The sequence below is a fragment of the Anguilla anguilla genome, chromosome 14 (assembly GCF_013347855.1).
Source record: "Anguilla anguilla isolate fAngAng1 chromosome 14, fAngAng1.pri, whole genome shotgun sequence".
NCBI classification, from domain to species: Eukaryota; Metazoa; Chordata; class Actinopteri; order Anguilliformes; family Anguillidae; genus Anguilla; species Anguilla anguilla.
In genome coordinates, this window is record NC_049214.1 from 30,327,838 (window position 1) to 30,342,706 (window position 14,869).

A 14,869-nucleotide genomic window follows, 5' to 3' on the forward strand; every position below is an offset into this window, starting at 1 on the left:
TCGTTCGCAAAGCTGAAGAACAAATACATTTTCTGTGTTCCGCCCCTCTAGATTTCCACCCAATCAGTGAGCAGGCAGTCGCACGTACTGCTTTTCCGGGGGTGTTGCGGTCAATGTAAAATTAATTACTCCTTCACACTGAAAGGGACTTTTATTGTGTAATACCCCCCACGCGGAACACAAGCGGCTGTGTTCCTGTCAGTTTTGAACAGCCTTGCGGAGCAGGAAGCCACTCCACAGAGTCTGTGCATTACCACAGTAAAAGACAAAATAACTCCGTGACCTTCAGCCCTTTCTGAAGCCAATTTGTCTAATTTATTGCATTTTCCTTTACGCATACAGTTACGCATTTTCTGTGTTGCAAATGGAAAACATTACATTACACTTTTATTACACTAGAACAGTAAACTTGCAGATATGTGTGTGTATGTGTGTCTGGGAGGGGGTGCAGACCACAGCTACTTTGATTTCTTTGGCGGTTTCAGAAAAAAAAATATATATAAATAAATAAATTAGAGCCATATCACTCTCCATTTGTTGAGTAGCAGTTGTAGTAATTTCCTGCAGGTACACAGCAAACTCCTGTGCTGGTCTTCTACTGCTGTGCATGTGCATACAGCATTAATGTGGAGGCGGCCTGCCCTGGATCCTTTAATGTCTTAAGTATCTACTAATAGGATGGGGTCTTTTGGGGGGGGGGGGGGGGGGGGGGGGAGCAGTGATATGCACACAGGAAAGAGAACCTTTGAATTTAATGGTGTTTGTGATGTGTTCAGTGTGTTCATTGCAGCTGTCATCCTGTGTTGAGCTTTACAACTGCAGAAACTGATCAGCAACTGCTGTGCTCCAGCTTGTTTTTTTTTTTAATAAACAAAGGGAAGACATGTTACAGCATATAAACAGCGGATCTATGCTTTCTTGCTGAACAAGATGGAAAACTATTATCTGTGTCATTCGGATTTGGTAGAGTGCACGGGTGTGTGTGTGTGGCAGTATGATTTTAGGATATGTGCCATCTCTAACAGAAACAGACCGTTTTCTTTTTCTCACACGGGAGATAAAAAATTTTGTGATTGTTTTTACAGTTAGATTTACTCTCCCTGTGGCTGGGACCAAAAAAACAAGCATATCCAAAACATTTAGGAAACTCCAAGTGCTGTCATAACATTACATAGTCTAAAGGTGATCATTATGATAAATATGAACAGTGTGCAATTCATCACTGGTATGGACCGCAAGAACATTAAAAAAAAACATGTTTTCGTCCCTGCTTTTCACAAAATATTTTTAACAAAACTTATTTTGCTCTACGTGCACACTCAGGACACAGAGATGCTCCGTGTGCACATTCGGGATAAGTGAAGCTGGGTCATTACCACCTCCACACTCACCACCCATCACCTTTTCACCGTATCATTGGAGAGACACGCCCACCTGGTGGCGTAGATGCAACACGTGTACAGGTCTTCTGGGAGGGGGCGGGTCACATGCAGCTGTTCAAACAGTCAATCACAGAGGAGGCGGGATCTGTGAAAACCCAGATAAAAAGGGCTACGACCTGGGGGGGGAGAGAGAGGGAGAGAGGGAGAGGAAGAGAGAGACAGAGAGGCAGAGACAGAGAGACACAGAAAACTGAGACCAGAGTGCCATGAAAGGGAATATTTTATTAAAATTGCACGAGTACAGACGAACAATCACGCAATGATATGTTCCCTTCTGTAAAACCTAACAGTGACAATGAGGTCTAGAACACCTACAGGTCTTGGATTGTATAATTGTATTGCCAATGTTTATTTACATTGAAAGGTACAGGGTATCCACTGAAAACCCCTGCAAAACGGGGGTTATTTCCACAACCACAACGGACCTGTTGTTAGCAGTCTTGTGCATGAACCAATGATGCTGGCCAGGAAACAGCCGAGAAGCCAACTGTACAAATACTTTTGCTCCCCCAAAATGGGGGGGACTGTGTATAGAAAGGGCTGTGATATCTACATGGATCACCCCATACAAATGTAAATACCCTCAAATTAAAGCTGACAGACTGCATTTTTAACCTCATATTCTTTGTTTTATTTCAAATCCAATGTGCAGGAGTACAGAGCCAAAACAACTAAAAGTGTGTCCCTGTTCCAATATCTTGCATTTAACTGTATGCTTGTGGCAATTTATTGTACGATTAGACAATAAAAAGGGATATTAAAAAACACGAAAATATATGTTCTACAACGGTGTTTATGAGTTTAATATAAACAGGTTAGCACGAAGGCGCGTTGCTTGGTGAAGAACACAGGGATTCAAAGGTAACAGATCAAACAAACCAGGACAAAGTCAGGTAACGTGGTAGTAACGCCAGGACACGCGCGATTCGCTGCCCCGTATGACCTGCGGGGAAAAACACACACACACACACACACACATTTATTTTCCTTTTGTAAAAGATTTCAAAATCAACGCTAAATCAACTCGGATCAGGAGTGTGCTAAGACTGGAGCACCGCGCTAAATGCGCCCCTTCCATCCGCTTCGCAGTCTCCGAGTTCAGAGGTCTCGATGGGTCTCCACGTCACGCTCCAGTTTAACATTACCAGGGTGGTACGAACAAAGAGAAAGCACAATCCCCGCAGTGCTTTAAAAAAAAAAAAAATTCGGCTACATAAATAACCTCAAAAAAGAAAAAGACGCGGAAGAATAAAATGATAAAAAGGGTGGAACCTAATTAGTTTACTTTGTGAAGGGAAACAATATGCTCATAAACCACATATAAAACTCAAAACAGTCGGCAGTACAGTACAACACAGATAACCACCCGATGTTCAAGTTGCCATGTCAACGTCTTTTAACGTAGAACAATAAAACGTTGAGGTGCATGGAACAAATTGTCCCTGTGCTTTTTATCAGGAAAATTCGCTCTCTCGTTTGACAGAAGGGCTATATACCACATAAGCAGGAAAGGGCACATATTATCTGAACCAAAGAGCCGAAAATCACATCTGTAAAACAACAGTAAGCCGAGTTGAGGGAGAAAGGCGGGGGTTGGGGCCCTTAAACCCCATCCTCGTTTAAAACACAGGCCTACACACAACACGGTACAACACAGCATGCAGTTACATACACCGATACCAATGGACAGTAGGCCTACTATTCACAGTTTTATATATATCGACGAACATAACATCAGTTCGTAATAACGCGTTGTGTTAACGTTACCTCACGTTAGTTATTTACAAAACCGGTTATGAGAATTAGCTGTAGTATTGGATCCGGAAATTTTACGATTTTTTTTTTTGTTGTTGAGAAAAACCCAATGTGTCCACGAGAAGAAAAGGCGAGAAAAAAACATTTATACCAGCACCCGAGTCTCAAATATCTGACCCAAAACACCGATTGTCCAGATAACAGGCCGGACATCAGAACACTGCAGCAGACGGGAAACTCCCGCGCCGAAAATAGGCGGAGCTATAGCATAGCCTACTCTACAAACTCTTAAGGCCACGACGCCTGGGCATCACTGAGACAACGCAAATGGCCATTTGTTCTCAAAAAATGTTAGAATTAGTATTTTCAGTATTAATAGTATTTGCAGTAGTATTTTTCACCATGGCAATGCAAGTGGTACGATGTGTTGTCCAATTGTGAACATTCCTGAAATAGACACGACCAATGGAATTACACCCGTAACTATCACGAGTATGTGAAGTGTGCCGACATCAGAGTTAGTGAAACAGTAGTAAAGCAGACTGGTATATTGGTGCCACACCAAAACTAAGCAGTTGCATTAGTTTACACAGCTAGTTTACAATGTTTAGCACAACAATGTCAGTCCACCTTTACCACACTGGACTACAGCTGACTGAAAAAAAATTAAAGAGGAACGCAGACCTGAACATTTCTTCAGTAAATAAGAGCAAATATAACACAAGGCCCAGGTTCTGCAGTAACCAGACAAACAGCAATTACGTTTTCCTTCGAGCACATCAGATAAAAGCATTCCGTTATTCTGTCCTTCTTACGGTACACAAGAAAGCAGTCAAATTTGGCCAGCGTAAATAAAAAAATTAATAAAATTTCGGAAGCCACTGGGGTTAGTAATGGGCCTGGTCAATATAGGTGGGAGCATTAGAGCCGTCCCTGGGACTGAGAGAGTCTGGTCTATGGTTGAGCATTCAGGCTCTGCGTACATAACCATCAACGTAAACATTTTACATCCAGAGTTTTAATTGGACACAGTATGACGGGCAGGAACAGCTTTCAGATTATGTACAAAGTTGAACATTTTGAGAGTGAAAAACCAGATGAAAGCAAAAACAAACACACACAAAAACATTCCATTTCACAAATGACTAAATTACAGAACCTAGCAGTGCATTTTAACAGTCTCTGAAATTAAGCTTTACGGGTTACACACGCTAACATGGTGATAGCGTGTGTATAAACAAGTGGCAGCATTAAATACCATAGTTTGCCTTTTTTCTTTCAATTAATAAATTGTTTTTCATTTCAAACGTGGTTGTGCCCTGTTCTCTCTTTTCCCACAATGAGAAAACAAAAAAATCAATAATTAGTATTACCCATGAGGAAAAAAATGAAACGCTGCTTTCGAGAGTTATTTACATATACACCAGCGGTAATTATTTGTCATTACCATTTTGCGGTTTGATTATGGTTAATTTTTCCTTTTAATTTCTAAGATAAAAAGACGCTTGATCACGCATTGTTGGTTGTTGCTCTGGCCCTAAAGATCACTCAGTACAAAAACAAGTGAACTGAAGATTTAGAAGCCGTGGCCAGGCACAGGACTGCCTTCTTCAAGTACAGCCTTTTGTACTGGACTTACTGAGGAGGCAATGTGATGTAGAAACACATCTAAGGGAATATGGATGTCAGTGCAGAAACGTGTTCATGATCACCGAAGTTTGTCCGAATTCCTCTCCAAAAATAAAACGGTTAGGCCGACAGGAGAGGAAACGTCGGCAAACGCGTACATCACAGATGCGCAAAGTTCATTCAGGCAAATAAAACCCAAGATAAATCAATTAAAGGCTGCCCGCATACTCTAAAAAAACTATATTTTTTTGCTGTAAAATTACCATAAATCATCTGAAAGTTATACAGCGATAAAATATTTTTTTCTCCACATTTACAGCAACTGATGAAGGTCATATTTTGCAGACGGGCAAATTTTCATAAATTCCTCCCGAGAGAAATTTTCATAAATTTCTCTAATTTTCTGCTCAAATTTAAGAGAGAAGACTGTGGTTCTGCAGAGAGCTGTGGACCCCCATCCCTATCGCCCTGCACCGCCCGGATCGCCCGGCACCGCCCCAAATCGCCCGTGGCATGGCTCCAGTGGCTCAGCATCGAACAGCGGGAGCAGAGCAGGGGTCCAGCCGGGAGTCTGTGGGTGGGGTGGGCCGAGTCATCGCTCGGTAATAATGGAGAATCCAAAAACAATAGTGCACTCGCGAAACAACACACAGAAACACCAAGTAGAAATGACTGACGACGATAATCTCACAGCTGCAATGCACTTCTGCATCATGAGTCGCTTGTGTCCGTTCTGTCTAACAGGGGGGAGGGGGTATAAAAGGTATAAAAGCACTTGGTTCACAGCCTTGTGGGGGTTAGGGGAGGGCCAGACGGGCTGTAGACCCCTCCCTCATTTTTTAGGATCAGTCCACCTCTGAGGAATGCAACCACTAGTGTAGAGAGAAACAGACTACCCCCCCCCCCCGCACTACACCCATCTGAATATGAGGAAAACTGATCCACAATCAACACCATTTAAAATCAGTCGGGTTTTACTGGTCCCTAATAACCACACACAGGAGATGGCGTGGAGTGGGGGGGCAGACAACCACATGTTCGCTGAGCTCAAAACACTTCAGGCAGCAGCAGCAAGACGGCTGGGAATATCAGCAGTGGCATGTCCAGGTACAGGAGGTCAGGTAGGAGGAGGCGGGGGGGGGGGGGGGGGGGGGGGGGGGGGGGTTAAATCTCGCAGTCTGGCTCGAAGGCTGATCTCTCTCCATCCAGTCTCGTGGGCAGTCGTTCAGAGTGGTCTTCCACAGCGTGAACAAAAATTACAAATACATTTTTTTTTTTTTTAAATGGCTGCCGTAGCACCCAATTTTCCTACTGGTACTCCTCCCATGTAGCAGCAGACGGGAGCGTGAGCACAGGGTACCAGCAGGGGGCGCTGTCTCTCTCTCTCTCTATTTCCTTCAGGTGAGCTACCCTCACCGCTGTGGCTGGGCTCGGCACCCCCAAAAGGAGGATCCACACAGAGACGGCCACCGTTCCTTATGTGCATTCGGAATGAACAGGCTCAAATCCAGGGAGAGGTCATGTGTTTCGCAGGGCAACGGGCAGATCTGTGTTATCCCACAGTGGCGGGGGATTGTGGGTAAAAAATTACAGAAAGGAGGTTTTCTTTGTTTGTGCTGGCTCTTCCCTTTCTCTTTGTAGTGACCCTTCCCTGCGTTCAAAAGTCAGAGGAAAGTGGCTCTCTCCTCCGTCCGCATCTCTCTCCTCCATCTTCATCCCTCGTTCCCGCCCTCCCTCAGGCCTCGGAGCTGAGCTGGGTCCGCGTGGGGCTGGGAGGGAGCCGGGCAGCCGCACTGTACTCCGTACGGAAACTGTACTCATACTGAGAGAGAGAGGGGGAGGGGAGAGCGAGAGGGAGGGAGAGAGAGGAGGGAGAGAGGGGCGGGAGATGGGGAGGGGGGAGAGAGAGAGGAGCAGGGGGGAGAGGGAAGAGCGATGGAGAGGGGGGAGAAAGAGGAAGAGAGAGGGGGAGAGAGAAAGATGGAGAGAGGGGGAGAAAGAGGGAGAGAGAGGGGAGGAGAGAGGGAGGGGGAGGGCGGACAGAGAGAGATGGACAAAGAGGGAGAGAGAAAGGGAGGGGGGAGAGGACCGGCAAAATGAAGAGAGCAGGAGATATTGAAATGGAAAGCGTGCAAAAGAAAAGCAAGGGGGTAGAGGGCAAGGAAGAGGGGATGTGCAACGTGGAACAAGGGACAGAGGGATATTGGGGGAGGGGGGAAGGGGGGGTGCAAATAAGAGCGGGAGAGAGAATTAATAATCATACACACCAAAACTTACAAAGTCTGTTTTTAAAATATTTCAATATACGTGAATATATGCAGTTTTATCCACTGCCCAGGACTGCCAATTGGTCTTCCCTTCTACTTTTATTATTATTATCCCTATCTTTCACCCCTTTTAATATATCGCAGTATCTTTCTAGAAAGGTATAACTCATAGTTTGGAAAGAGAGTTCCAGGACATCTTTCCACAGTGGTGAGGGAACACTGCCCCCTTGTGGAGCCATGTCACAATGCAAGAAGACCAGTAAACCGCTACTTCTCTCGCGGTCACAAAAAAAGTCATCTGAACGCAGCCTGCCCGTATGTCATTGGACAAAAAGAGGCGACGGTCTGAATTCCTACACACCCTCGGAATGGACACTAAAGGAAAGGGGGCGAAAATATATAATTTTATAATACCAATGTCTTCTCATCCACTCCTGAGATTAAATTCAAAATTATGTTTCCCCCGATGTGTTACGCCAGAAATTTCACCCCGTTTAGGGGATTAACATTCAGTTACCGCCAGAGGGATAAAATAACATCAAAACATGGCTTTGGCATTCTGAACAATTTTTTTTTGCCACATAAGATGATATTAAAAAGCGATTTCTATTTTAATTTACTCATGTTGAGCAAGCAAGCCAGAGCGTGACATCTGATTTTCGACTTTTCATTCAAATCACGCTCTCTCTTTGAATCTCGCAATGCTACCCACAGCTGTGTAAATATTATTATGGGCATAATGTTAACCGCGGAAACGGGCTCAAAGAAACAGGAGTCATTGTTTTGTTGTGGTTCATGTCTGGGTCACCGGCTGTTGTAAAAAAAAGAGCATGGAATATTTGCATTTAGGGAGCGTAGTTTTTGACCCCTAGAATTTTGGTTCATTTCTCAGCGTAAAAAACACAGAATACCGTATCTAATATTAAAAACTTAAACTTATATTAGTTCCGAAACCACTGTGTCATAAGAGCCATAAAATTAAGTGAAATTTCTGCCCTACATACCATTCAAATGAAGGGGAACAGAGACAGGCTACAGTATAATTAGCGCCCAGCACATCATGCACACGTACAGAAAAAAATATTTCCCCCAATTATAGTACCAAACCTGTAGTACCAAACCCAAGCACTAGGTGATGCTGAGTGATCAGAAAATTAACCTGTCCCTTCAACTGCATCCCAGGGTAACAACCAATCAGAATAGAGGAGAACCTACCTCCAGAGCCAAGCAAGATTATTACGCGAAAGTTCACAAATCTACACGCTTTACGGTGATGAAGCACACGTACACGTGCGGGTGAGCGTGTAATTACACACAGGTTAGTGCATTTGAACGTGTGTGCGTGTGTGTGCGTGTGTGTGCATGTGTGCGCGTGTGTGTGCGTGTGTGCGCGTGTGCCTGTATTTGTGAGTGCGAGTTTAAAGAGCCCCTGCTGAGCGCTGCTCGGACAGAGACGGGGGTCACATGGGGGGGCGGAGCAGGCGGGGGTCAGCGGGGGTGGGCGGAGCAGGCGGGGGTCAGCGGGGGTGGGCGGAGCAGGCGGGGGTCAGCGGGGGTGGGCGGAGCAGACGGGGGTCAGCGGGGGTGGGCGGAGCAGACGGGGGTCAGCGGGGGTGGGCGGAGCAGACGGGGGTCACATGGGGTGGGCGGAGCAGACGGGGGTCACATGGGGTGGGCGGAGCAGACGGGGGTCAGCGGGGGTGGGCGGAGCAGACGGCGTTGGGGTGGAGGGGGCCCTCACCTCCTTCTCGATCTCCGCCAGGGTTTTGATGCTGATGCCCATTAAGTCGTCCTGCAGCAGCTGGAAACGCACACAGTCAGAAAGGGACAGTGTGTACAGGTGAAAAACCCACCGCTTCCACTGCGCCTTGTAAGTCACAATCAGAATATTTTAAGGCCTAACCGAAAGTTTGCGGTCTCGTTTTAGTTTCGCCAGATCTTCAGCCTCCACCCACTTTCCTGAATCCATTCTCACGCACGCTACACCCCGGTGACATAACTGGGGTGGTGCTCTGTACATTATCATTGTAGGGGGCCCAAAGCATTTTATAAGCTGCATTAGAAACCGGATTAATCGATTACTCCTGAGGTGATGACCAGCCCCACCCATAAGTTTTATTTTGCTGCGGTTCCCCTGTTAAATGCACCAAACAGCAGGGACTCACATCGCTGGAGGCACAGGCGAACTTCTCGGAGATCATGAAGGGCACTCCGTCCATCGCTGAAATAGAGGACGAGAAAAAAACACACGTTAACCCTTTAAGGCGATGAACATTCTAATGCTGATGTCACAATCACAACAGGGAAGTGAAAGCGGTGGAGTTCTAGAACACTGACAGAACCCTACTCCTTCAAAGGGTTAACACAGGCACACCTTTTATGACACAGTGCACCATAATGTCTGCTATCATATAATTTCCTGTAGTTATAGAGCTGCCCTCTTGACCTGGTCTCCAGTGTGAAACTGATACTATTTCTCAATCGAACAGCCCGGTGAAGCGCAAGCTAAACTAAGGACCTAAGGAAATTCTCATGCCTGGAAAACGCATTCGATGGTGTGAAAGTCACAGCACTTCAGCAGGTCTGCGCATCGAAGTCTGCACTGTGATGCGATAACGCGCTTCGCACGGAGAACTCAAATCCATGACAGAAAAAAAACATAATTTTAGTGAGATTTATGCCCCTCAAAACCAGACAGTTGGGAAAATATAAATATGCAAAAAAAAAAACAAAAAAAAAACATTCATCCTGTTCATAAAATAACAGCTTGAAGCAAAAGCCAGCATCAGCCAATGGAGAATAATCTACAGTCTAATGGTTGAAGGATGAAACAACATCTCTTTCCAGTATTAATTACCCTTTCCTCCAGAACAACCTGCCAGTAAGATATTTAAGATATTTTAGTCAAACAAAAATGGAAAAAAGACTCAAAAAAATAAATGAAATAAAATGAATAATTAACCAGGGAAAGTTAGCATAACAGGCCAGTGCACCTGCTTAAACAGGGCTGGATTATAGGGAATGGCCCGGAGGTGCTATGATTTGCAATAAACACCTCCTCCTACCGACCTCCATTTGAGGAGGTGCCATGTCACTCCTGGGGTAATACTGGCCCACGGGGTAACAGTAAGAAACAGGGCCCAGAGTCAGAGCACAGCAACAAGAAATCACAGTCTCTGCTCTCCTTTCCTCCTCTTACTGTAATCATACCCCATGCAGCAGCCCAGCCTGCCAACAGCAATGCGTCTGGAGACAGAACACGGCTCCTATCTCATGGGCGTGGATGTGACGGCCAATAGGCTGCAAGGCCACGCGGCTTCTGTGTGACCATGTGATGCGTTTCTGTCGATTGTAGCAACGTGGCTTCGCTTCCGACCGGCTGTCATATCAATATCCAGGAGATAAGAGCGATGGACCCTGCCCCCCCCCCTCCCGGAAGCAGTCCAAGTCACCTCTGAAGTTTGGAGGAGCAAATACAGCATCAGGCACCATTGCACAAAGACCAGGAAAGGAACATCGATACAGACTGGCAGTCAAGGCTGGCATTACACACACCCTCACATATAGTGAGAACATTCCTACTAAAAGCATGGGCTACTCCATCAAAAACAGGATGGCGTTTTGGACAGGGGGGGCTTAAATAGGAGGGGAGGGGGTCATTTTGCCGAATCAGTGAGTGTTATCTGTTGCAATTAAATGATGTCCAGAGAACAGAGGGGGACCAGTCATACCAACTTATTAAAAATTAACATTTATGCAAGTTTAATAAATCTTGTGGGGGGGGGGGGGGGGGTTGAATAGCATTTGCCTGCCATTTCCACACGGAGGAGTGCGTGATCAGGCTGAAAGGATGAGACTAATGAATGCTCATTTCATGGAGCGTTTAAAAGCGCGCCCCTCCCACCGCTGTCTGGCTCTCATTGTTCCCCCTATGTATAATTCACATGACTCATCTGACACTGCATCAGCCATATCATCTGCTCTATATGAAACAGCCAAAATCGCCTCTCTAATTGTGGGTAGCTGGTTGGCATAATTACTCTTAAAAAAAAAAAAAGGTTCTCGTCCCACTCCAAAGAATTACTTTGTTTATCATCTGAAATTTCTCTTTTTGAACAGACATGAAAATATCTTCTGCATGACAATCTTACGCGGAATGTTTTTGGCTGAATGTTCTGTAAGAGATGAGGTAAGGCGTTAAATTGTATTCTTTCTGTCACTCCGGGGGCAGTGGAGCAGCTCAGCCTTCTGTCTTTAGCGCACGTCCTGGGATTCAAGTAAATCTTTAATGCCCTCGTCTGAACGCCGATTCATTCAAATGATTTAAGGCAAGGGATAAATGTACCACAGTCAGCAAAATCAAACAATACTTAAATAAGAAAAGAATGTTACATTAATATGCCGAGAAAGCACAGAGAGATCAAAAACCTAAGGCTGGAAGAAGGAAGAAAGAAGAGCTCAGAATGCCTGTGTAAAGCTGGAGTACTGTCCCACATACTGGAATCTGAAATGGCGTAATAAAGACTGGGATTGGGAAACTGGGTTTGAGGGTAAAGGACAAAATGGCTGCCCTCGCGTGACCTTGGGCAGCGCGTAGAAGGGAGAAAACCTGTCAGCATTCTCCTCCCACGCACATGCCCCAGCAGGGCCTCTCCTGGTGGGCGGAGTTACCTGAAATGGCATACAGGTTGGAGTTCTGGTGCTCGTAGTCCGGTCTGGTGGTGTTCTTCCCCCTGAAACTGGCAGGCAGGGTCATGGATATGTGCCTGTAGGACGCAGGAAAAACAAATCAGCTGCGTTACTCACAGACACACGCTCACACACGCAGACACACACACACTCACGCACACGCAGACACACACTCTCACACACACGCAGACACACACTCACACACACACACGCAGACACACACTCACACACACGCTCACACACGCAGACACACACTCACACACACACACGCAGACACACACTCACACACACACGCTCACACACACAGACACACACACTCACACACACACTAATGGGCTCTTGTGCGTGAAAATTCACTTTATGTATCCTGTGTTTCCACTGTGCTTCAGTGTGATCTCTACACACAGAACTGTGCTTAGCTTGTATTTCGCAAAAATGTTTTTAACCGTTCAGCACCCAGGAAACCAGCTCTGTATAGTTCACCTTAATTTAAACGTTACTATTACTTTTATATCGCGTCTTGATCTGTGGTCCCAGCGCGTGTGAATAGTGGCTGCTCTGTGTGAACTGTAGGAAGCGTTATGAAGAGTTAAGTGAGTCGGCCAAGAGGACAAAAATAACTGGGGACAGAAGATGTGTGGGGAGCAGGGGTGAGCTGGTGGACAGAGTGCAGTACTCCCCCGGTAATCCCCCCAGGGGGAGAAGGCAGGTTATACACTCCCACTGAGCTGGGTTTGGGGATCAGCTCCCCTAGGGAGGGAGGGAGGGTTAGAGCCACAGCTCCCCTAGGGAAGGAGGGGGGTAGGGGGGGCGGGGGGGGTTCAGAGCCCCACTTTGTTTCGAGGGTGTCATTACAAGATTAGTGTCTCTCTAATCTACCTAACTCTGACCGCTTCCCCTCTACAGCTTCTGCACCCCTACTGCTCACACAACTGACAGACTTCCGGCAACACACACACACACACACACGCACACACACACAAAAATGCACACAAATAAAAACCCACAAAATAAGACATTTGTGTTGGGGGGGGGGGGGCTGATGGCTCTCACTCGTCCTTTACCTGGCACAGGCATTCTGGGCATATCTGTGCTTCAGCAGAAGGGGCTGGGACCACACACAGCACATCAATCCACCATCTCAGAGATCCTGAACCAAAAGCACGGCGAGGACCAGCAACGATGCCGCGCCCCCACCGTCGCCAGCCAGAGCTCAGAGCGCAACGAACGCCCCCCCCCCCCCCCCCCCCCCCCAGACGACGAGCCGCAGCGCAGACGCTCCTGCCACGCTTCACACTTTAACGAGCGCACGCTTCCTCATTAAACAGCAGCAGACCTGGGCCCGCGGCCTGGGAGGTCAACACAACATGCCGACCCGGCTGCTCACTCTCCGGCCCCTAGAGGGCGACCTCGAGCACAGACGCGCAGGAATGCACAGAGATAAAAACCAGACAGACTCTGTGTGAGAAAATACCGAGAGGGCCACAGCCCCATGAAGCTGCTTCCCAAAAGGCACTCATTCTAGAAAGTTCTACTGTGCTGGTGACGATTGGATGTGTGAAGGTATACAGCGCGTATTAAACGAAACCAAAACTGTGTCACTGTCCAAATACGCACAGACTGCCCTGTGTGTGCATGTGAGAAATAATAAGAGGTCGACATGTGACGCTGCTGCCTCGGACTGGGGCGGAGCCAACAGCCAGGAACCCCTCAACCGCCACTGCTCTCATCAGGGAGGGGCCCACACCTGCCAAGCGCCACGCCCGGTTTCACCATCACCACAGCGACTGTTCAGACTGTTTATTTTTTTTGAGAGGGAGGGGTGGGGTGGGGGGTTTATGGTCTGGTGAAGATGAGATCAGCCCTGGGGAAAGACAGGGGACTTCCACTCATAACAGACCGATAAAAACCACAAAGATCCTTTCTTGTCTGCACTATTGTCTCAGTGCTTAAGCAGGGTTTTTCCTGCACTGTAAAATCTTGGGAATACCGCCTGAATGCAATTCAGAGCAGCCCGAGGAAAAAATGTGAAAACTGGTTTTAAATCTGCTGGAAAACCAGATTAACATGAAAGCCCATTTTAGGGTGGATTGGGGTGCGATGAAGTCCGCTGTACACACAAGGCACATGTTACTATCAGTACTGACAGGACAACCAAGACCAGCTCTCTGTGCTGTACAGACAGGCCCTACAGACAGACACAGCTCTCTGTGCTGTACAGACAGGCCCTACAGACAGACCCAGCTCTCTGTGCTGTACAGACAGACCCTACAGACAGACCCAGCTCTCTGTGCTGTACAGACAGACCCTACAGACAGACCCAGCTCTCTGCCCTGTACAGACAGACCCTACAGACAGACCCAGCTCTCTGTGCTGTACAGACAGACCCTACAGACAGACCCAGCTCTCTGTGCTGAACAGACAGACCCTACAGACAGACCCAGCTCTCTGTGAAGTACAGACAGGCCCTACAGACAGACCCAGCTCTCTGCTCTGTACAGACAGCCCCTACAGACAGACCCAGCTCTCTGCCCTGTACAGACAGACCCAGCTCTCTGCCCTGTACAGACAGGCCCTACAGACAGACCCAGCTCTCTGCTCTTTACAGACAGACCCTACAGACAGACCCAGCTCTCTGCCCTGTACAGACAGACCTAGCTCTCTGCCCTGTACAGACAGCCCCTACAGACAGACCCAGCTCTCTGCAATGTACAGACAGGCCCTACAGACAGACCCAGCTCTCTGTGCTGTACAGACAGGCCCTACAGACAGACCCAGCTCTCTGTGCTGTACAGACAGGCCCTACAGACAGACCCAGCTCTCTGTGCTGTACAGACAGACCCTACAGACAGACCCAGCTCTCTGCCCTGTACAGACAGACCCAGCTCTCTGTGCTGTACAGACAGGCCCTACAGACAGACCCAGCTCTCTGTGCTGTACAGACAGGCCCTACAGACAGACCCAGCTCTCTGTGCTGTACAGACAGACCCTACAGACAGACCCAGCTCTCTGCCCTGTACAGACAGACCCAGCTCTCTGCGCTGTACAGACAGCCCCCGGCTCTATGGCGGGAAATGAAGGCTGTGT

At 47.3% G+C, this 14,869-nt stretch overlaps 1 protein-coding gene across 4 annotated transcripts in view; it reads right to left on the bottom strand.

The window, feature by feature from the left end:
- Positions 1–1,644: 1,644 nt before the first annotated feature.
- Positions 1,645–14,869, bottom strand: part of mvb12ba (multivesicular body subunit 12Ba) — a 33,743-nt gene continuing 20,518 nt past the window's right edge. For all 4 annotated transcript variants that reach the window (XM_035390805.1, XM_035390806.1, XM_035390807.1 and 1 more), the window contains 4 exons: positions 11,765–11,859; positions 9,259–9,314; positions 8,835–8,894; positions 1,645–6,648 (listed from right to left, as the gene is read on the bottom strand). In XM_035390805.1, coding sequence (XP_035246696.1) covers positions 6,562–6,648; positions 8,835–8,894; positions 9,259–9,314; positions 11,765–11,859 — 298 coding nt within the window. In that variant the 3' untranslated portion in view covers positions 1,645–6,561. The remainder of the gene's footprint in view (positions 6,649–8,834; positions 8,895–9,258; positions 9,315–11,764; positions 11,860–14,869) is intronic.